The sequence below is a fragment of the Polistes canadensis genome, unplaced genomic scaffold (assembly GCF_001313835.1).
Source record: "Polistes canadensis isolate GaletaPanama2010 unplaced genomic scaffold, ASM131383v1 scaffold_484, whole genome shotgun sequence".
Classification (NCBI taxonomy): Eukaryota; Metazoa; Arthropoda; class Insecta; order Hymenoptera; family Vespidae; genus Polistes; species Polistes canadensis.
This window is the reverse complement of record NW_014570031.1, coordinates 38,949-62,255: the sequence shown is the minus strand read 5'-3', so window position 1 is coordinate 62,255 and position 23,307 is coordinate 38,949. Positions and strand designations below refer to the sequence as shown.

The 23,307-nt window shown below is 28.9% G+C and overlaps 1 protein-coding gene across 1 annotated transcript; it reads right to left on the bottom strand.

Annotated features, from left to right (window-relative positions):
* Nucleotides 1-574: 574 nt before the first annotated feature.
* Nucleotides 575-4,968, bottom strand: LOC106792585 (dopamine D2-like receptor; the record flags this gene model as incomplete). The annotated part of the gene is made up of 3 exons (XM_014759055.1): nucleotides 575-697; nucleotides 1,575-1,827; nucleotides 4,844-4,968. Coding segments are annotated over 3 exons (483 nt in total), but the record flags the coding sequence as incomplete, so codon positions are not given.
* Between the last annotated feature and the right edge of the window lie 18,339 nt (nucleotides 4,969-23,307).

Here is a 23,307-nt window from a genome sequence, read left to right as displayed (position 1 = left end):
TCAATAGGAAATTAACACGCAGAGGATGACGACACAGGGGGCCAATGACCTATTGACGCGTCAAGTGGCGTGATCCCTTGATCAATAAGAACAATCGATATGTCTTTTTCTTAGCKACAACAGACGGCGCATTAATCATGCTAGCTGAGATGTGCTGCTATCTAGTCTGAGGGGCGCAATTTTCGAACAATAGTATTATTATAATAATTTGTCAGTATTCAAAATAGATTGATAATTAGGTGGTTGATAGCATTAGGGTTGATCAAGGGTTGCAATTATTTAATTTTAATACTGATTAAAATTATTTAAAAAATACTAACGTAAAAAAGTAGCAGTTTTATAGATTTCTGTTTTATATAAATTTCTTTTAAATATTGAAATGTGTGTTTATTTCACGAAAAAAATTTCGTTTCTTTTCCTAGGACTTGTGAACTGGCAAATGTAAAACTGAAAATTATTGTATATTGATATCGATATAATTATCATGGTAATTTAGATGTTTTTCAACAAATATTACAATTATTTCATGATTTATTTTGACTAACATAAACGTTAGTTATGATAGATCGCGATACGGAATACAAACGTTTACTCACCTCCGGGTGTTCGCGATATTCTCTATGATACTGCCCGGCTTTATATCTACTAGATTTGGTTTTCGATTAGCTCGAGCTTTTCTCGCTCTATTTCGTAGACCCTGAAACGATTTCACAACGTATAATTGAATATCAATATCAATGATAAAATAAAATATATTGTTTCTAAATAAATAAACGATCAACCGATTTTAAATTATAAATAAATATAAATTAATTATATTTTTTAACAAAAAGTATAATTATACTAATTCCAAGTAATTAGGATTTCGTTGGAAATTGCCTAGTAGTGGTAAACACTGATCACACATTTGGACAATGTACCTTTCAAGGGATAAATCAACGAAACGATTGTATTTAACGAGAAACCGCAATGTAATCGCTTAAAACCACAGTGACCACTACTAGAATCTAACAACGAGATTATCCGAATTAAAAATAAAGGAAGAAAAGTACTAGTATGAGACGGAAACACAAAGATATTTGATATCTTAAATTTAAAATAATATACGAAAATTATTACACAGTGTAATCTACAAATTAAATTATCCTCTCATCAAATTAAAATAAAAAAATCAATTTAATTTATTTTTGAGAAACATTGGGATTTCCCGAAATGCTCGTTCAATAAAATATTTGTATAAAATAAGCAACAGCATTAGAGGGCACAAAATGGTTATAAATTTCTGTCCCCTAAGAAATTTGTTCAGTATATTTGTAACATTGAATACAACTTTTTTTTTCAAATTGACTAAAAAACATTTTCGGGCGTCCCAAAAAATCACAAAATAAGTTTTTTAACTTCTTGACCATTTTTAATTTCAAAATTACCAACACAAATATATTTCAAATGAAAAAATAATATGACACACTGTGATCCAACATAAATATTTGTAAATTGTTTTTAATTTGTAAACAAATGTAACTTAAAAAAAAAGTGTTGTGGTGGCGTTAAAGAGAAAAACAAAATAATAATACCTTAAATATGTTATAATAGAGGAACACCATGATGATACAGGGTATGTAGAAGCTGGATAGGCTTGAGTATATGATGAAGTCTGTATTATAGAAGAGACATTGGTCCGGTAACCGATTGGGAGTGTTATTCAAGCCAAGAACAATCGGGCTGCCGATCGCGGCTGATATCGCCCAGACCAACAGTATCGTCATCCACACTCTTCTATTGTTTCTGTGTTTGGCATACTTTATCGGCTGCGTCACTGCTATATATCTGCAATTAAAATTTCTTTCGTAAAACGACTTCTCACTTTTGACACCTTCGGTTAGACTATTTACAAAGTTATTTTCAAAAATATTTTAACAATCGAGAGAGAGAGAGAGAGAGAGATTCGTTATATTTTTTTTTCTAATTTGTTTATTTTCAATTTTATTTAAATAGAGTAAACATTTCAAATTATACAATATAGATAAATGATATTAGTTAAACATAATTAACATTATTATTATTGCTTGATAAAATCGTTAATGGTAGAATAATAAACAGCAATAATTTTCGTCTGGCGTGAATCGATAACGAGTACTATTAATATTTAAACGTTAATTCAAGTATTGTCTCTGACAATGAACAAACCTCCCCTATCGAAGTAGAAAGAGAGAAAGAGAGAAAGAGTAAGTAAATACTAAAACAGGCGTAACTTTTAATCAGCAGGATGCATTTTCTATGTATGAGACTTTAACGTGTCACGCGTAATCCGATGTATTATACGTTCTAAATTGAAATTACAGCGTAAAAACAAGTATAAACGCCATGCAATTTAATGGCACATCGTTACAGTTAAAAGCTATCGGAATGGTCGAATTATTCAGTTCAACGATATTTAAAATGGCAAACATAATTCTAAAATGGATTACTTTTGTTCGTGGTAAATTTCGTTATCTCGCAAAATATTATTTTTAAATAATGATTTTACAATTTTATAAAAGTAAACCGTGATGCTGTACCTTAATAAATATGAATATAAAATATTTTTATATATAATTTGAAATATAATAATAATTACATACGTGCGCGATATGTTTTTAAAATGAATACATTTTATAAATAAAAAATATCATTTAATCAATGACTGTGTACGAGAACGGTCATAATTTATGTAGATATTGTATAATAAATGTATATAATACAATATATGATGATATTGTGAATTTTCTTAACAACGTTAAATGAAATTAAATGAAAAATTCTATAAATTTACGATTTGTTTGTTACGTCACAAATACGAATAAATTATTTGAAATATTAACTACTAACAAACCACACGACTAATTGATATCTTTACTTTTGACGAACATCATTACGTTCATAATACACGTAATAATCTTGCTAGCTTTACATATGTGTGAGTGTGAGAGAAAATTCTAGAGATATTTGTAGAAATATCGATAGAGACGATTTCCTTATCATTAAGGAAATGTTATTTTTTATTTATTGCGTATGGTGATATGAGTATGAGTGTGTGAGAATTTATTGTAGAATGAAAGTTTCTCTAGACGGGAACGCATGTGTTTCGTTTGTAATGCGACACCACTTGAGTCTATCGCTTAATGTTTGGTTACGCCGAATCTCTCAAATATTCCCTATCAGAAGTGAAGGAATAATTTAGATTTTGTACGTTCGAGAATGATCGGAAAGTTTCCAGAAAGACACTACAGAAAATGACGAAAGGTGATAGAAGGGGATGATTAGTATATAAAGGTAACGAAGGGACAAACCGGTGCGCATTTGCATGGTTTTGATTTGGAAATTACGACGAGCGTGTTTTGTGTGAAAGATTTCGACGAAAAACGACGAATAACGAAGAGTTAATTACGTTGATATCTTCGTTAAGAATTACGACATTTAAAGTAACATAAAACACGAATAGTATTAATTATTAATTTACACGATTATAGATACTTACGATTTTATTCTATTTCCTTATAACTTATTAAACTTTTTATAATAAACATTATTATAAGCAATATTTAATAATTAAATTAAAATATATAAATTTTTGTTTGTAAATCTTACACACGTATACGCGTATACACGTATATATATTAAATATATTGAAAAGTCTCGTAACAGGAAAATCGATCGAGCTTTATAATGTACGTTCGTTTGTCTCATTAATAACTATCTCATGCGTAGCCGAATCATATCGTTTGCTGGTAGTAATAATATATCGAAAAATTCATTCTCTCTCTCTCTCCCATTATTTAACTCTATAAATTTATTTATCACTATTGAAGGAAACGAAGAAATAATTAGAATGTTCGAAAATAAACGTCCCATCTAAAATTTACCACCTGTAAATTATACCACCCCCTTTGGCAACCCATTAACCCAAAAATTCTTGATTTTTTCTTTTTACCTATTTCGTCGCTTTACCATCTCATCAATAATTTTTTACCTCTTTCAACCTTTTCTACCAATTTTCTCTCGACACTTTCAATCTTGACGCAGTTTTTCAATTTCAAATTAAAAATCAAAATAATTATAAAAATAATCTGGAAAAAGTTGTTTATGTTAGAAGTGTGTCAATTTCATGGATCTAATAAACGAGCGAACGAGACACGACGTATCGGAAAATAATTTAATCGATAAGCGCGCGAATAAATTTTTCTTTTGTATAAATACAAGATTAAAAAATTAAATGATTTTCTTAGACTTCTTTTTTTGTCGTATTTGAATTAATTTTTGGATGAAATGTTTATTTATTATGTCAATTTATTTTAACTATTCTTATATTTATTTCTTTTATTTTTTTCACGTAAATCCTGAGACTCGAAGTGAACGTACGTATAAACATTTAACGATATCTTGAAAAAATCAGTATAAATTATTCATGTAATCTAATCGATGATCGTGAGAAAAATATATTTTTTTTTGCAAGAAGAATAAAACTACACTCGCGCTCACGTCTATTAATTTTTATATCACTGATCTACAAGCTTTTTTTTTCTTTTTTCTTTTTTAACGCGATCCAATTTTACTGAGCCCACGTTTATTTCTTTATTCTTCTCACGTAAATCGCATTCGTTATTTTTTAGTTATTTTTTATTGTCCTCCTAATTCCAAGATTGTTTTGACAATCATAACGAGTTTGTTCGCTGCACCGAATGCAAATTTTTTACTATACCATTGGGAATAGCAATTGGATAAAGAGAAACAGAAAGAAAGAGTTTATATTTTTTGAAAGATAAATATTTGTCATAATTTATCAATAAATAATTGAGTGTCACACCTGTCTATGGAGATTGCTACCAAATTGAAGATAGAACTCGTACTGCAGGTTACGTCCATTGCTATATAGAAGTCGCAAACGAATCCTGGCAAACTCCACGAGCCTGAATTTACCTGTAATATAGAGAAATTTTTGTTTTATTAAACTGTGAAATATTTAACATACGAAAAAGCAATAATAACTTTGGAAATTTTTTATGTCGTCGCGTCGTTTAACGTACGAGAGTTTGCAAGTACTTTCATTCATCGTGAAAAGGAAACGTTTTAAATATTTTTTGTAAATAAACGAAACATTTAAAAAAATATATATATTCGTTAAAATATTCATTTAAAGAGAAAAGAAATAAAGAAGACGAATTGGAAAAAAAAAATTGGAAATTAAAAATTTTATCGTATATAAAAAAGTAATAAGAAATTTGGAAAAGATTGGAAGTAGTAATTTCGTCCTAAAAAAGTGAAGAATTTCGAAAAAAAACGTTGGAAATGGAAACTGTCATTTTTTTTCGAAAAATGATACTTTTTATATGCACATATATATGAAAAACTAAGTTAAATAAACAAATTGGATGGTACTTAATTCTATTAATAGATTTTTCGTGTCCCGAGCATGTCCATACCAGTTGACGAATAACACCTACTCGTCATCTATTTACGTGTGTACCGTATTTTCCTGGCAGAAAATTTATTTTCGAATTGTTCAAGTCACAATCCGGAAAATCAATTGTGAAATCACTGGTGCGTAACCTCATGCCAACGCGTAACAAAATATTATTCTAATACGTTTCATATTGCATTTTATTAAAATCATTTCAATTATTGCGTAAAATAAATGTTGGTTAATACATGTGTATATATATATAAACAGTAGAATTATTAAAATTTATTTATTAATTATCAATCGTTGAATATACTTTTTATATTATTTGTCATTCTCCCCATATTTGCTACATGCACGTGTAATTTATTGATTTTCGAAGAGCTTATTATAGAAAATAATAATATACTTAGAATATAATGAACAGCAAGCTATGTACAACAATATGACATCGAAGTACTATAAATGATTTTAATTTTTTTTTTTATTTCAAATAATTATGCTTTTTAATTAAAGTAAAATTTATTATTTGGTATTCATAATTAACCAATCGTTTTAATTATCTGTTATTTTACAACAAATTATATTTCTCAATTATCAATACATTGTGAGTTACTCGGTTCAATAGAATTCTATTCAAAAAGTTTTTTTTCGAGATTGTGGCACATATATATCTATATTAGTATCCTCTTGTCTTTATGTTCATCGAAGACAGGAAACAGCTTGCAAATTGGCCATTATTTTCTACGTTTCACAAACACTGCAAGGTAAAACCTTACGATCTACTTTTTTTTCTCTCTCTCTCTCTTTCTCTCTCTTTCTCACCCTTTCTTTTTCAATCTAAGAATACATTCAACTTTATTTAGCAATTTAGTCGAATTTAAATCTTCCTTTGCCTCCGTATATACATACGAGTTTACATAGGCAACACGAGGAACGCGACACCGAGCTTACCTATTCCACACTCTGATTTATACTAACGTAACATAGCCACCGTACGAGTCAGTTTACATCTTGTAGGAAACCTACACGACTAGGCCTTCCAACCCTATATTTCTACGAAGAAACATACCGTGTTTGTATTCTATTTCGTCTACAAGGTCTCAGCGTACACATTAGACCTTCACTTTCGAAAATTTAGTCTTACTCGTAAACGTTGAACTATACATAAATTCACGTGCATATATGTATATGAGCTTGAATTATTATCATTTGGTTTCTAATTGTTACTATTAATTAATTAAAATGTTTTAATTCGAGTTTTTATTACTGCATTTAATTAAATGTAAGGAAAATATTATATTTGTGTTAAAATTAAATTTTCTACCATGATACCGCGAGGTGAATAATAAATAAAAATATTAGAATATTTTTATAGTAATAAGTTGATAATACAAAATTGATTAATACAAAATTTTAAATTCTTTAATTGTGTAAAAATATTAAAAAATCAATTAAAAACATTTGTTTAGATTATCTATACTTTTGATAATAATATTTTAAATAGTTTAATTCGTACATGAATAAGTCACTTACTAAAAATATAAATTTTTTTAACATCAACTCATATCACGCATCGAACAACAATATCCAATACTTGATCCTAATGATGGACTGTTGCCAGTGTCAAGCATTTTCGATTGGCTATCGAGGTTTTCTAGTTTAACGAGGGAAACGAGTTGATCGCGTGGATTTACGAATACTACGGAGCCTCGTTAATTATGTGCTTGTTACTGACATGACCCTGAGGCAAAGTATACAAGCTTGACGTTACTTCTTGTCTACGTCAGTTGAGGGTTTAGGACAAAATCAAGCGACCTGTGTTTCGCGAGGATATAACCGAAAATATAACCGAATAATGGTAGATGAGTAAACGTTGCTAGCCCAAGTGAATAGCTTGTTTAAGTATCTTGTATCAACCCCTAGGACATATATATTTTTCCCTATCTCTTTCTCTCCTGCTCTTCTCATTCTCTCGTACGTTCATCATACGATAATTATATCATGTAACATAGGTAAAGCAACGTTTACAACGTTGTCCGTTTAGAAATTACAGGAGTATGAATTCCTTCAGTGACAAGAGAGACATGTTATCGAGCGACGAATAAATTTAACCATGCCTCGTTTAATTTATTAGGGCAAATACTGCAGCCCCATAAATTTTTGAATTAAAAAATCCTTTATAGATTGAGACAAGTCTTGATACTACGTGTTGCTAATAAATGGTTGGTAAGAATTAGTTTCGAAATAGAATGGAAGTGAGTTAAAGGGATAGGCTAAACTCGTAGAAACCAATGAACAATAGAAACATCCAAGTTTAACGAATTGTCCGAAATCCCCAAAGTAAGTACCGTTAGTCGGAATCACTATTCCATCCAAATAGTGCTATCAACGGGAAGAGATTAATTGTATACACACATAGTAAGTGTCTCCCTAGCTGTAATTAATTCGAATACAATGTTATTCCAATACGAAGAAACAACAAGAATAAAAACATCAACAACAACAACAACAAGTGAAACAAGGAATAATGTTTAGGGATCACAGTTGGTGGGTTTTCCCATTGAATTTACTATACTCCTGGTAGTACTTATACTAATCAAGCTTTGTCTTGATCTTTCTCCCTTCGTCTATTATTCCAATCTCATTCTACTTCTCTGTTACTAAGGAAAACCCTTTTTTAATCAATTTGATCTATTTGATATAACATATTGAACGTTCTGATGTGTAGAAACTGATCGAGTGTTTAGTTTATATGCGACAATATTTGCTAAGTATTGTAGAATACATTTGAACATTAAGGATATGCAAGTAGATACTAATACTAATCCTAAGTTACATTAATTAGTAATATGTAGTACTTGAATACGTTCAAGTATCAGTATCAAGTGCCTAATCGATACATGGAGACTACCGTTTATTTTCTGTTTATGAATCTTAAGCACTATTTATGAATCTTAACTGTAATTCTCAAATATATTATATGATATTATACAACATTTGTATTTTTGTAAATTTGTAGTTAAAAATCTTTAAAAGATATTTTTAATATATTAAATTTTTATTAATTAATAATATTATTCAATTTGAAGTATTATATACATAAATAATATCAAATTATAAACCCAATTAAATTTAGAGAGAGAAATAATAAATAAATAATATTTGTCATATATTTATTTTAAATGATTAGATTGAAATTATAATATTACTTTAATCTATTTAATTGTCTCGAATTAATTTGGATTTGATTATGAATGATATTTTATTATCGATTATTGATTATTTTACTAATGAAACAATGACTATGCTTAACGAGACTCCTTACAAAATTCCAAAGTGTTACATTTTCAATATCGCACGTAGTAACTCATCAAGGAAGACATGCTAAAGGGTTCTTCATCGTTTAATATCTAAGAAAAGGAAATATCCGTGCTGTAAAACGCGTTCAACTTTACTCACTTTAATATTTAGTAGTTAACTTTGCGTTAAAAAGACATTGTCGGAAACATGAACATTGCATTTACGATAAGGGAAATAAAATTTCAATCAAATCATTATTCGAAACATTGATAAGCATTCCCGATAAAATTATCAATCAGAGTAGTATTGTGTTTGTTCCCCTAAGCTTATTGCTATTTGTTATCTTTTTTATATATAAAATGAAATATCGTCTGAATAAAATCTGATTATTTTTATTAAATCAAACCTATTTCATTTTATTTAGGCTAACAATAAATTACTATTAAATACTTTCGATATTTATTAAGCCTTTATTTTTTATGAGAATCAATCAGTACGTTTTATTACTTTTTTTCTAGGTCACAGTAGATTAACACAAATTATTTTTCGTATCGGCGACCTTGACTTAGATTTTGAAATTCCTTATTTTTGTTAAAGATCAAGCAGATACATCGAATATCGTGTCGTACGTTTAAACGGATAGCAGAGCAGCTATTAATTCTCGTATCGAGCGGCTGTAGTACACGCAGCGACTCATCCCTCGTAATCCAATGACGCGCGATATAGGATCCAGGATCCAGGATCGTAGAAATGGGATGCTGTTGCTAAAATTGATTTGATATTGATATAATCATAGGAGTGAAATAGGGATACAAAGGAGAACGGGTGTTGATGGAATTATTCGTTTAAATATCAATAACTCATTGACGCATAGTGTTTCCTTTACCACGTAATTAATTCATGAATAGAAATGATACTTCATATGGGTCAATTAGAAAAATTATAAAATAAGAAAATAAATATATGATATATAATAGTAATAATATTGTATAATATAATCTGATACAAAAAAATTATTAGTGAATAATATAATGAATATTTAAATAACAAACACATTCCGTTTCATAGAGTAAGAGAATGTGTATGGATTGATTATAAATTATATAATAGTTAAACTATATATAGTAAAATCCAATCGAATAGTAATTGATACACATATTACATTATTTAAACTTTGAAGTATACTGTAGTTAATAAAAATCCAATGCAACATATTGTGAAACTAAATATAAATAATAGTTTACTCCAGTAATAGAGTTGATTTAATTGAACTGTTTGTTTACCTCTATTTTTAATATATATATCAAATATTAATAAAAAACATATAGAAATTAATTATACTTTCGGTAATTAAAAATAATACACTGATTGTAACATATACTATCAAAAAATAAGGAGAAATATTAAGTAAGTCTCAATATTTAATGGAAAACAGTTTGAAGGAAAAGAGATAGAGATGAGAAATGGAATGAACAAGGAGAAAAGGGATAGCTCGAAGGAGGATAAGCTCTGGGCAATTCCAAGGGATGATCGATCGAGGGTAGTCCAAGTTACGCCTTGGCTTCTCGATCCTATTGCCGGCCAGTTAATTGCATTCGAGTTCTCGGGGTTGCTCGAAAGATCGACGAGGACTACAGGTGTTTCTCCTTCCGAATGAAGGAATCCTCCTACTCCTTCTCCTTTCCTCTTGTCTCGACCAATTCCTAGAGATCCGATCGGTACTTTTACTTGCACTTGAAGCCTCAAGAATGCGAGCCTCGAATGAGCCTGGAAAAGTTTTACTGTCGTACACCTAACCTTTTCTATACTAGTTTCCTTCTAGTATAGGGTGATAATACTTTAATAAAGAGATATTACATTTTTTTAATTAATTAAATATTTTCTTTTAATATTCTTTATGATTCTGTAATGTTTAATAAATTTTATTATTGTGGGATTGTTATATTTATGATTAAATTTGTTCATGTTTGAAATTATTTAAGCTAATCTTTCTTTATAGGTAATTTGCAATAGAATTCTTTATAGTCTTTGTTATATATATAAATATTAATTAAAATTAAATTATTGTTAAATTAGAATTGAATCAATTTTGATTTTGCAACATATTCTTTTTTCAAATATTAAAATAAAATGAAAAACGTTATTTAAAATTTATCCAACAATATCCAAACGATAATATTCTTTTATGTTTCCCCTTGTTTTTTCTTCAATTTCCATAAAAAAAATATTATCCATTTGTTCTCCACGCCCTTTTACGTAACGCCCCTAATCGGCCAATAATAATTCTAGGAGAAAACTTGAAATACTTCGAGAGGCTAAATTTTTCTTTTTCTCTTCTTGTTCTTCTTCTTCTCCCTCTCTCTCTCTCTCTCTCTCTCTCTCTCTCTCTCTTTTTCGTTCTCTCTGTAGATGTTACGGAAGCAATCAATTTTGGAAGGAATCTCTAGAGGCTGAGGTGTCTTGAGGTACGCCGAAATGACATTAAAAAGCCATTACCGTGGGTGATGGAAAGTCTTGTATCCGCAAATCGAGAGCTTTTTGATTGACGATTCATCGAAGGTAATGTTATGTATGCGTGGAAAATTTTCTAAATCCTTATCGACCATCTCTAATCAATTTTAATTGCTAACTGCTTTCATATTTTCCATAACCAAACTTTTCTCATTTATTTTGATCCTTATCGTCTAAGAACGCAATACTATACTTATGTTAGTTAGAAGAAGAAGAAGAAGAAGAAGAAGAAGAAGAAGAAAAAGAAGAAGAAGAAGAAGAAGATAGAAGAAAAATTTTGATTTTAATCAGTCTAAAGTTTATAGACGTGATACGCATAATTTGTTCTCGACTAATGTTTTTCTCTTTTTATTTTTTCTCAACTTTATTTTACCATTATTTTTACGAGAAAAACATTACTGAGAAGTTTATAATCTAAAAGAAAATACGTTTTCTTTTTCATTGGAAGACCAACCGACATTATATCTTTTTCCTAACATTAGAGGAAATTAATTCTAATGGTTCGTTCGAGTACATTAGTGGAAAAATACCATTGTAAAAGGGATATATATTCTGTTCAACCTAATTCCCGAGTAATATATTTTTATTTGCGATTAGAAAATTCATGATTAAATATATACGTCGAACAAAATACGAAGTTAAATTAAAATTTGCAGAATTATTTTTAAATCAAACTCAACGTTTCGAACGTTCTCATAAAGTTCTTTTTTTTTTCTCATGGTTTATTTGGAAATTAAAAAGAAACAAATTTTTGTTGGAGAAAAATGTGAAAGGATATTTTTTGTTGTTTTGAGCAGAAAAAAAAGGAAAAAGATAATGCTTTGTCGGTTATCAAGGGATAGATTTAGGAAACGGTTTTGCAGCAAAGGGCCGCAATGCACCAAACTCTCACTGTTAATTAATGAGCTCCCAGGACACTTATACAGCGGATTAAATATATTTACTTTGGCTGAGACTATCCTAAAAAGGAAATAGCTTGAGAACAATGCAATTAGAATATTTGTGGTTTTTTTTTTGTTTCATCATTCTCTTTTCTTTATCTTTTTCCTTTAGTTTCCCGTATTTGTTTTATTCTGTGTTATCGATCGATCCTTAAAGGATACAAGATGCAGGTGCATTGTTCTATTTTACTATTTCAAATGTGTTCAGAATACGTAGACAAATATATTCAGTATATGTCGCTTAGAGAAAATGAAATATATATTCTATATGCGTTTGAACATAAAACCGCACAAATACGCTCGGATTGTTGTCTCAACACGTCTCTTTCTTTTCGTCATTTTATTTTAATTTATTACTACGTTGCATTTACATAAGCTTTTATTTATTCCGTTATTATTTCGTTAAAAAAATGGTCTTAACAAATTATTTCTTTAATAAATAAAAAAATTTGTATTATATTGAATAGATAATATATGAATAATATGCACAAGATGCATATTAATAATTTATTCCAATATTCCTAAATTATAAACTGTTCAATAATAGTGACAGTTGTGTTTTATCTATTACAACGTTGACTGGCACATACATTTTACATGTTTCGCTGTTAAAATTAAATAGAAAATAATATAATAACGAGGGTCACACAGATGACCCACATTGTCCCATTGAAAGACCAATGTGCCAGTCAACGTGTTAATCAACTTATTATTGACCATTGATTTAAAACTATAACAATAAACATATTTAAAAATTCTGTTATTTAAAAACAGCAACCCTGTCGCAACCATATATAACAAAAATATCTAAAAAAAAATATCTAAAATATCTTTTTAGTATCGAGTTAAAGTTAAACCGTTACTGATTTTCATATCTTTTTACATTCTAAGTTTTCCGATTCATACTAACGACCACATTTTTGGTATGTCCTAGTTCTCGATATGTTCAGAACATCCTTTTCTCATTTTCTCAATCTCCCTAGTTCCTAAAAACATCTACTTACGGCTTTTTCCATTTTCTCTTTCGCAAAAATAAAAAGAAATGATCTTCTTTTCAAGAGAGAAAGAGAGAAAAAGAAAGAGAGAGAGAGGGAGAGAGAGAGAGAAATGTCTCCCCTGTTTTTCTCACGAAAGTTAAGCTACTATACCGCGACACAGAAGATTCTATTAGAGATCTATCCATCCATCGTATTTTCATGTTACAAAACGGGAAACTGCGAGAAGAAGATTTCTTTTTCGTCAAGCGTATACATTTTCAAGAGCCATTGTTTTTCCAGGCTTCCATTATTCCTCTTCTTTTTCGATATATCTCTCGATATTATGTGTCTTTAAGGATGTAGCTTATACGAGAATGAAATAAATAAGATTGCTGTATATACTTCAACGAAATACACTTTTTCCTTTAACTTTTCCGTTGCTCTGAGAATAAAACAAAAGCTTCTTATTTTCCTTCGCATCATTTTTTTTTCATTTTATTGGCCATTTCCATTGGTAGGTAGTTATTCTTATTTTTTCCTGATTTCATGAAAACTTTCTCATGTACATACAAAGTTATTTCTACGATAGGAACTAAAAAAAAAATGTAAATATTAAAAGAGTTTGTGTACTAACCTGGAGGACCAAAACGGTGCAATATACAAAACAAATTTCATTTAAATAGTGTTGATATATTTATTTTGTATTAACAAGAAATCATTTTGGTTATTTTGTAACATTGTAGCTAGGAAACCCTGTGTATTGTTCTAAGAATATTTGATCCTATTATTTTATTTATCCGACTATAGCTTACTTGTTTAGTTAAATTCATAAAAGTAACTTAAGTATTCATATCTCGAGCTTTGCTTGAAACTCAATACTCGATATAAGATAAAATCAAATATATATATACATCTGTAACTATGTAAGTATAAATCCTTGAGGGTTTTACTTTGAATATATCATATTAGAATCTATGGAATAGTCGTAACACAAAGAGAATACTCTTGTTAAGGTTTCGAATAATCTATGAAGAACAGTCTTCGCGTTCGATGAGATATACCTAACTATCACGTTCAAATACTCATTAGCACATGTAGAACAAACTGTAGTATATAATTCGAGTAATTCGTAGCTTCAGTTAGCAACAGGAATATCGTTGAGAATCAGACAGACTTAAGTCCAAGTGATAGAATGAGACATAGTTAGAACCAAAGTTATCTAAGATAGGATTAAATTTACCTACTGTTCGCTTAACGCAAGTAGTATTATTGCCTTGCTTAAAAGGACAAAGTAGTTAAGTCGAATTGGGTATCCCTGTGACATGTATTTACGGGAATATGTGTATTCTTGTAAGAAAACTCATCGAGAAACTAAGTCAGTCACCATTTGGAAAGAGAAAGAGAGATGGCTATGTTAATTTGGCGTGAATCCAGACGGTCACAAAGCTTTTACATAGTTTGTTCCTTCAGGATAAGAAAGTGAGAGAGAGAAAGAGAGAAAGGGGGGAAAAGGAGTTTTTAGAAGAGTATAGAAAGTCTACTTTGCTTCACGAGCCAATATCTGATATTATCTTAATCGTGGGATCGTAAGATGATCAAAGGATAAACTATCCTTTCTGTATAAAGGAATGCTCTTTAAAATGATATATTATTTAAGCTTCTACGACTTTTAGTTCTGAAAATATGTCTATGTAAAATAATACACACAAAAATTCCAAGATTTAGACTACTCAAGCTTTAAAGCTACTATAGGTTATCCTATATAATAATTGTGCTTGTAAAAAAGGATCGTATATAAATAAAATCTTTGAAAAATGATATCTTTGAAAGGAAGAGTCGTAGAGACATGACAAAAATATTGTTTTTGAAGTATAATTATTTTCTATTTAAACAATTATTTAAGTTCTATTTCTAATAGTAATATAAAATATATATATAATTGAAAAATGTTCTTAACGATATCTTAACTTTTCCAATATTAATAAGCATATGTTTTGCGTTTTATAAATATAATTTTAATACAAATTTTGACATTCCATATTATACAATACATTTATGTAAACTTATTATCTATATTTTAAAATACTCAATATAAATAAATCAATCATAATAATAATTACTGATATGTGTTGAATTTCGTAGAAACACTTATATGATTTCAAAAGAAATTAAATTATAATCCTATTTACATTACGAGATCAATCACGATCTCTTCTGAACAATTTGCGTACGTCTTCGTGAGCTACATTTATTGATGGAAAATTAATTCGAGAAATTGGATTAAATAGAAAGAGAGAGAGAGAGAGAGAAGGAGAGAGAAGGAGAGAGATGTGAAGTAAGCGTTACGAAGATTCCATTGGCGAATAGATATCAACTGCTGCATTATGCAACGAAATGCATGTGTAAATGTATTCACAGTTGAGAGGAAGAGAGCTTGAGAAAATCAATGAAGCTTTTAAACAAATACTAATGCGAGTCATCTTATTACACACCGTGACTACAATTATATGTAGATTATACACATACGGAGAATGTTAGGCATTCGAATCATTCGTATCGATCATTAATAATCATAACAGTCAATTATCTCGCTTTCATGATCGATTACTCAATCGCGTTCTTAACATTCTAAAGACAGGTTTCTAAAATTATAATCACCTTCTATTATCTATTATCTCGATGTCTAACATACCAACAATTTAAATCCTTAAATACATGTTAAATGCTAAGTTAGAAAATACCAAGATCTTTAGCGCGCATGTCTGTACATTTCTTCGTGTACGTAATTAAGGTAATTTTGGTTAGGGTACATGCAATTTATACCGAACGTGCACTTTCGTTATAGTACGAGCCAGCTGGCACCAGTCTCTCGAAGTATTTAATATATTCTCCATTCTGAAAATAAGTTGTATCGTTTAAACACTACTACTTTCTTCTCTTTAAGTTTCTCTATTATCGAAATATTCTACTTGATAAAACTTACGCTTTCTTGATTTAGTAAATATTAGTCTGAATAACAAAAAAAACTCGTAGTGATTTAAAGAAAAGAAAAAAGATAAAATAATTACTAACAAATGCATCCAAATTTTGAATTATATTTTTCAATATATATTTTCAATAATAATATATATTTCATATAGATATTTATACTTAGCACAAATTGTTTGAACAATCTTAAATCTGTATGATCTAGATTTGTTATTAACAAATAAATGTATAAAATACTGCACATAGTCATTATTTATAAATTTGTGATATTTATTCTACTAAATTATATTAATTTTAAGCTTCAATGATAATCTCAACTATGAGCAAAATATTATAATACAAACCACAAAAATGTGATAAGAAATTTAGACACTTACGTTTTATACATTAAAAATACACAAACTCGACTAGAATATTCGAGATCAAATGAATCTTTTAGCCATAAATTTGACCTAGTTTACGATATTAATAAACAAAAAAAAAACAAGAAAAAAAAATTGACAAGATAAAAATTTCTCAGACGATTACTTGCATATTTAAAAAGCAAAACGTAAAAAAAAAAAGAAATTTTCTCTAACATATAATATGGAAGTGAAGTAGGTGAAAGCACGTAGAACCCTTCCTCCCTTCCACCCTTTCCACGCTAAGGATCGTTAACGATCTGAACCTTCGTCAAATTAAATGACAGCACGGCAGATATTATATTTATTCAGATCAATAATCCTAAGCTCGAAATCTTTGGGAATTTCATATGTTGATATACAAGGATGATCAAGCGAAAGTGAAGAAAAATCGACCAACGAGATTTTTTTGATATGTCCGAATGGCGTATCCATCCCTTGAGTTATACGAAAATTATACAGTATTTTTGTCATTTTTCTCTTTTATTTTTTCCTATCCTGATACGTACGAGAATGAATCGACAATCATTCGTAATCTAATGTTTCCTTTTCTCCATTGGTTTCATGCATAAAGTGAAGATTTATAGTGGATACAATAGAGAGAAAGAGTAACACAAAAAAATCTTTTTCCCTCTCCGTTCCMCCCCCATCCCCCCCCCCCAAAAAAAGGAACACTTTAAGGTAGATTAAGCAAAATACTGTAGATCCCATTCATCAAGTCGTTGATCGTGTTCCATTGAAAACTTCCTTTCTCTTCATTTAACTTTACCGACTTTCACCAGAGAGCTTTGCCTCTTATCCGAATTTAAATCGAACGAGTATACCAGTTCACGAAGAGTATAGAGTTTTACAATTCTCACTTCGTATTATTTCCCTCAAAAAAACGTATAGATTATTCTATCCGGATTTATATTTTTTTTTTTTATAAGGAAAAGTTTCGTTATTAATAAATATTTCAAATCGTTTGAAAAATTACTTTTTAAAGTATTGAAAATATAGAATTTTGGAATTGATTTAATCAAATATTTCGATCGTGAGCGAAATAATTTGTATTTTAATTAAATTTAGAGGAAAGGAAAACGAAAAAAATGTCATTATTTTTCAAAGGATCGAAATAAAAGTTAAGTTTGATTTGTTGACTCGAGTAGGTACATAAAGCGTATATATATGAAAGAAAGTTTCAATTAAAAAATAAAAGAAAGTTCTTGAAAGTTTGAAGACGAATAACGGGTAAGAAGAAATTTCGACTAGAAATTTTCTCGAAGATTGGATCGAGAGATTAGACAAAGGAAATTAGTTTGATAATGAGTGTTAGAAAGAAAGAGATAGATAGTGATACGAATCCGCAATTACAAGATTCTAAAGTGCTTATCGCAAAGCCTCTATATGGCGTTTGTCTGATTTAACTTGAGACACGTAGAACAAAACGAGCTGCATATTCCCCTTCATCCAAACGTTAATTAACGAATTCAAACTCGAACGACTTTGAAACGTGATGAACGGAAAGGAACGTGACGAACATTAAAGAACCTAAGAGAGACTTAGAAGGTACGTGAAATTCTTAAATGCGTTTAGAAAATGATAGTAGTAGTTTTCATTATATATTTGCTAATCTGAAATTCGTCTTAAATTGGATTTTCATTGAAATTTTATTTCAAGTGTTAAAAAATCATTCAAATTATTCATTAATTGATTTCACATTTTTACGGAAGATGATTTATGCGTGGTTTATAATCAATTTATAATAGTTATGTTATTTCAGTAAATTATAAGCAAATATTCTTTTTTTCTTTGTTTTTTTATTTTTAAATTACACAATTACACATATTACTATAATAACTCATTTATTATTTAAGACATTACTGAATCGTAATTCATTGTAATCCTAAATAAATAATGTTCTTACTTTTTATTCATTAAACATTCGTATTAAAACACAGTATAATCGTCTAGAATAATGATTCATTTTTTATTCAGTAAGCTCCATGATAACTCATTATAATTACATGTAATAATTTACTTATTCATTAAACCCAAGACATCTGCCATTATTATCACCGATGTTTTTATCTGTTAATTAATAGCAAATGTTTGCGCATAATGAACAGTAAATCGCACCGAATTATTTCAGAAGAATTTCTTCTTAAGTTGGTACTTCATTAAGTTGCAGTTAACTTAGGTACTCGATTCAAGTTTTCGATATTGAACTAACTTTTCCGTTGTCTCTACAGCGATAATTCGATCCGCTATTACGCCTGCTATAGCAATTCAAGAGACGATACGACAGCGACACTCTCGAACTTGAAATTCCATTAAAGACTGCTGAGTGTCGTAATTGAAGGACCTCACCATGGGATCCTTGCATCTTCTTGGAAATTGAGACGTGTACGTCAACGTACTTCAGCTATCCTCTTTGCCTTGTAACACATTTTGCACTACAACAGCCAACACTATTAAACATTACGTGTAGATAGTGACCCAAAAGTTTAAAACCATTGTTACAATTTTTTTTCTTTTTTTACCAACTCTACAAATTGCAAATCATTAAATCGATATTAAAGACAATTATTAACTAAAACAAACGCGCAAAATATTTCCTAAAATATTCATTTTATTTATTCAGAAAATAATTAACCTTAAAAACGTCGATTTTTGTCAAACTTTATACAATTTAAAGGCCCGTTAAGATCATAGACTGTACAAGCAATAAGGTACTATACCAACAAAGTTGAAAAGTTCTGAACTTGACATATAGTGGTAGGTTGAAAAGTTTTGAACTTTTTCCACTACGTGTTTGGCTCAAAACTTTTCAGCCAATCCATCTATATTATTTCTATAATTTTTTTTTTTCGTTTTAAATTAAATTGTAAAAAATTACTTTTTCCATTTAATATGAAACGAATTATTAAATATCAATGCACGTTAAATTTTTCCCTTCTTTTTCTCGAAAACGGTTGAGTATTGGATCATTGGATCTTATTGCTTGCACAATTTACGCAATGGATCCGTACAATCGTCTAGAATTTTTAAAAAATTCGATTTTATAAAGGTTTGATAAAAATCTCTTGTTAGATACTAAAATAAAGATAAATCGAATCAAGAAATTTCAACTTGTCCTATGTCCAAGGAATGTCATACGAATGAATAAAGAGAGAGAGAGAGAGAGAGAGAGAGAAAGATAGAGGAACGTATCCACTTTAAGAACTTATTGTAAGTGAAATTTCATCGTCGAGGTCAAATGGCCGAAGAAAAAGTTTTATGAGATGTAGGAAGACGAATGAGAAAATAAAGTAAAAAAAAAAGAAAAAAAAAAAGAAAATCCTTCTTCCCTAGGATATTTCGTCTCGTGACATTGAATTTTGACTTATGACTTCGTAATATCGATCGTGTTAGAGAGACGAAAAAAAAAATAAAAGAAAGAAAGAAAGAAAGAAAGAATGAAAGAAAGGACAACTTCTTCTAACAGTTTTTTTTCGTATTACCATACTTTCCTGTCTCATTACTTGGAAGTTCTTCGTACTTTCTTTGAATTAACTTTTCCCTCGTGAAACTTTTTAATAGAAAGGTGCGTTTAACGTTTTTTACTGTTTCTTCTTATATTCTCGCTGCTGATTTTAATCTAGCGGAACAGATTCTACCAAAGAAGATGTTTTGTCCGCAAGTATCGTCGAGCCTAACTTTCATTTTATATTTTATTTTTACGACTGTCATTCATCTTCCTTTTGACGTTTCCTTATTTAAATATATATATGTATATTCTCTTTTTATTCTTCATTATTTATCGTTCATGAAAGGTATACTAGATCGGTATTACAAAAATTATGCAAACGAGATCGGATTTCTCGTTAGAATATCAATATTTGGCATAACACACGACCGAGTTTCAATAAATTGCAATATTATACTTTTTTACTAACGTGTAATAATATATATATATATGTAATGAATTTATTATAATAATATATTAATATTATACATCAAATTTCTAACGACAAAACAACAAACATTCTTCAGTTAATTTTATCTGTAAAATATTATTAATTGTTATAATCAGAATAATTATTTATGAAAATCCTGTATTCATAATCCTAAAATAAAACAGGATTTTCGAAAACAGTTTCTATACTTAGTACGGTCATTAATTCAATGCAATAATTCATTACTCGAAATTTATTACAATATTTACGCGTTTTTCATATATTCATTGAATATATTCTGGATCAATTAGGATAACATTTTCAACCGGATTAACGTCATTCTATAATCTAAAACATTGATCTCTTTTTTCTCGTACAGTTATATTGTTTGAAAAAAAGTGTATAGCTATCAGTGAAAATATTTTTATTCTATTGTATCGAATCTCGCGTGGCATTTGAAGCGAAAGAAAGAATAGCCCGGAAGCGGGATTCGCGGTTTGTGTCGTGATATTTATTGGAAGTATCATTCAGTTATTTTTTGTTTTTAATACACGAAGCACGAAATAAAAAATCTGTGATTCTTGTACGTGACATCTTGCATGCTACGTAAAATATATCATATATATACATATATTTTTTTTTATCCTTTTTTTTTTTGTATACAAATATTCAAAATTCTCTCTCTCAAAATCTAAAAATTATAGTATTTTAATTTTTATCCAATAAAGAAAGTTATTGCAAATCTTTTAAACAAGTTTACTGTATTTTTATTTATATTCTGTAAAATAATAAATCAAGCGCGTATTTTACTAAACGCAATGTGAATATTAAATGTTAAAATAATCTGATAATTTTAGATACAAAAAATCATGATCGTTCATTAAAGATGCAATTTGAAATTGCAATACGTGAGATTATTATTATAGAAATTCATTTAGTAACTTTTGGCAAATGGCAGGCACGTTTTATCAATTTTAATACTCGATCATATTTCCTATCACACGTTTTGCCCGCGGTAATAAATTCACTTTGACTTGGTACGTTCCATATACGGTTATGGAAATTCAATTGGTTCGATAAACGCAAAATTCGCTATGTCGCAAAGCAGATTTTCATTGAATCTCGAATTACTTTCTCTCAATTGTCACCAATGCAATATGTTTCCATAGTTATAAAAGGCAAGTTAAATACGGTAGTTAGACACGTAGGATGAATAGAAATTTTTTTAGGGTTACTTCCCTGATCGAAGAAAATCTTGATCAAATTCGAATATTTCCGATGAAAAAGAAAAGAAAAAATCTGAATATATATATGCATACATATGTATATATAAATGCATACGTGCATGCATACATAGATGCATAGATTCATATGTTTTCAGCTACATTACCTCGAGGTTTTTCATGAGAAAAAAAGATTATGAAACGAGTTCACGCTCAACTGAACTTGATGATATATTTTATGTCTGATTATTATCCTGGAATTGTAATTTTAAATCTTACTCAAGATGATAAATTATTTCTGATTACTCCACATACGTTTCTATGATTTTGACTCTATGCTTTAGATTAGCCTAATAAGAAATTTTTAGAATTTATTTTTAGATAGTAATTTATTAAAAAAAACAGAAATTCAAACATTTTAAAATTTAATATAAGATTTGTTTTTTTTCTGAAAGAAGAAAAAATCATTTAACACTTTATATAAAAATTAATAGCAATAGTTTATATTTATTGTGGTTGAAAATTTGTAATGTATTCCAAAAAGATTTATACCATTTTATACCTAAATAAACACACAATAAAAATTTCTTTAAAATAAATATAATAGTACAAATATTTAAAATTTAAAAAACAAATGATACTACAGAATATTTTATTAACTAGAATACCTTTTTAATATTTTACGTTTAATCAAACAAATTCTGTATTTATATAAAAAATTCAAACTCAACACATATTGACCAATCAACTGACCAGTCATTTTGTATGTTTTTAAGTTTTGTTCTTTTTATTAATGACGATTTTATTTAGAATTTGAAATTCTAAAGATCGTCGAATGATTGAGTAAGATTGAAGAGGAATTTAAAACAGTTTCTTGTGAATAAGTTGATACGATAGAAGGTATAAGCTAAAGGTTCAAGAAGTAAACGACAGGTTCGTATCCTGTTCCTTTATTGGTTCGATCCTTTCTGGATAATCCATTCGTTCCCTGTAAGCTTGCTACATCTATTTACTTCACAACCGAAAGAAGACTGATATTTCGTACTTTGAACTTACTGACGGAAATAAAGAAGGTCGGAATGTTCGTAGGAAGACAAATGATGAAAATTGTGACGTAAGTCAAAGATCAAGCATTGTTTTCATCTATCATGTCATTGTTATATTAAAGTTTCGAGAAAGATAAGCGTAATCACCTTCTTTATAATTTAGAATATATTTTCAAAATGCATTTTGAATATTTTTAAACATACTCTTTCTCTCTCTCTCTCTCTTAAAGTATATATATTAAATATTTACATTTAAAAATTATTTATATTTATCAAAGTAAATTTTCTGCTCAATTAACTGCGATAAATCTTTAAGAATACGTCAACTTTGTTTTTTTCTTCTTTTCCAGATCGTTTAATGCTCGATCATCGTTGTAAAGAAAGAAGAAAACTTTCTAAAAGTTCCAGTTTATTCCTGCAAAATGATGTATTTTTTTTTTTATTTCTTTTCTGGTTTGAACGTAGAAAGGAAAAAAAATATTATAAAGAAAACGTAGGAAGTACTCGTGCTTTCTTAAAAATCTTAAACTTGTGAAAGATCTTGACGGTTTGCGATCCTCTGA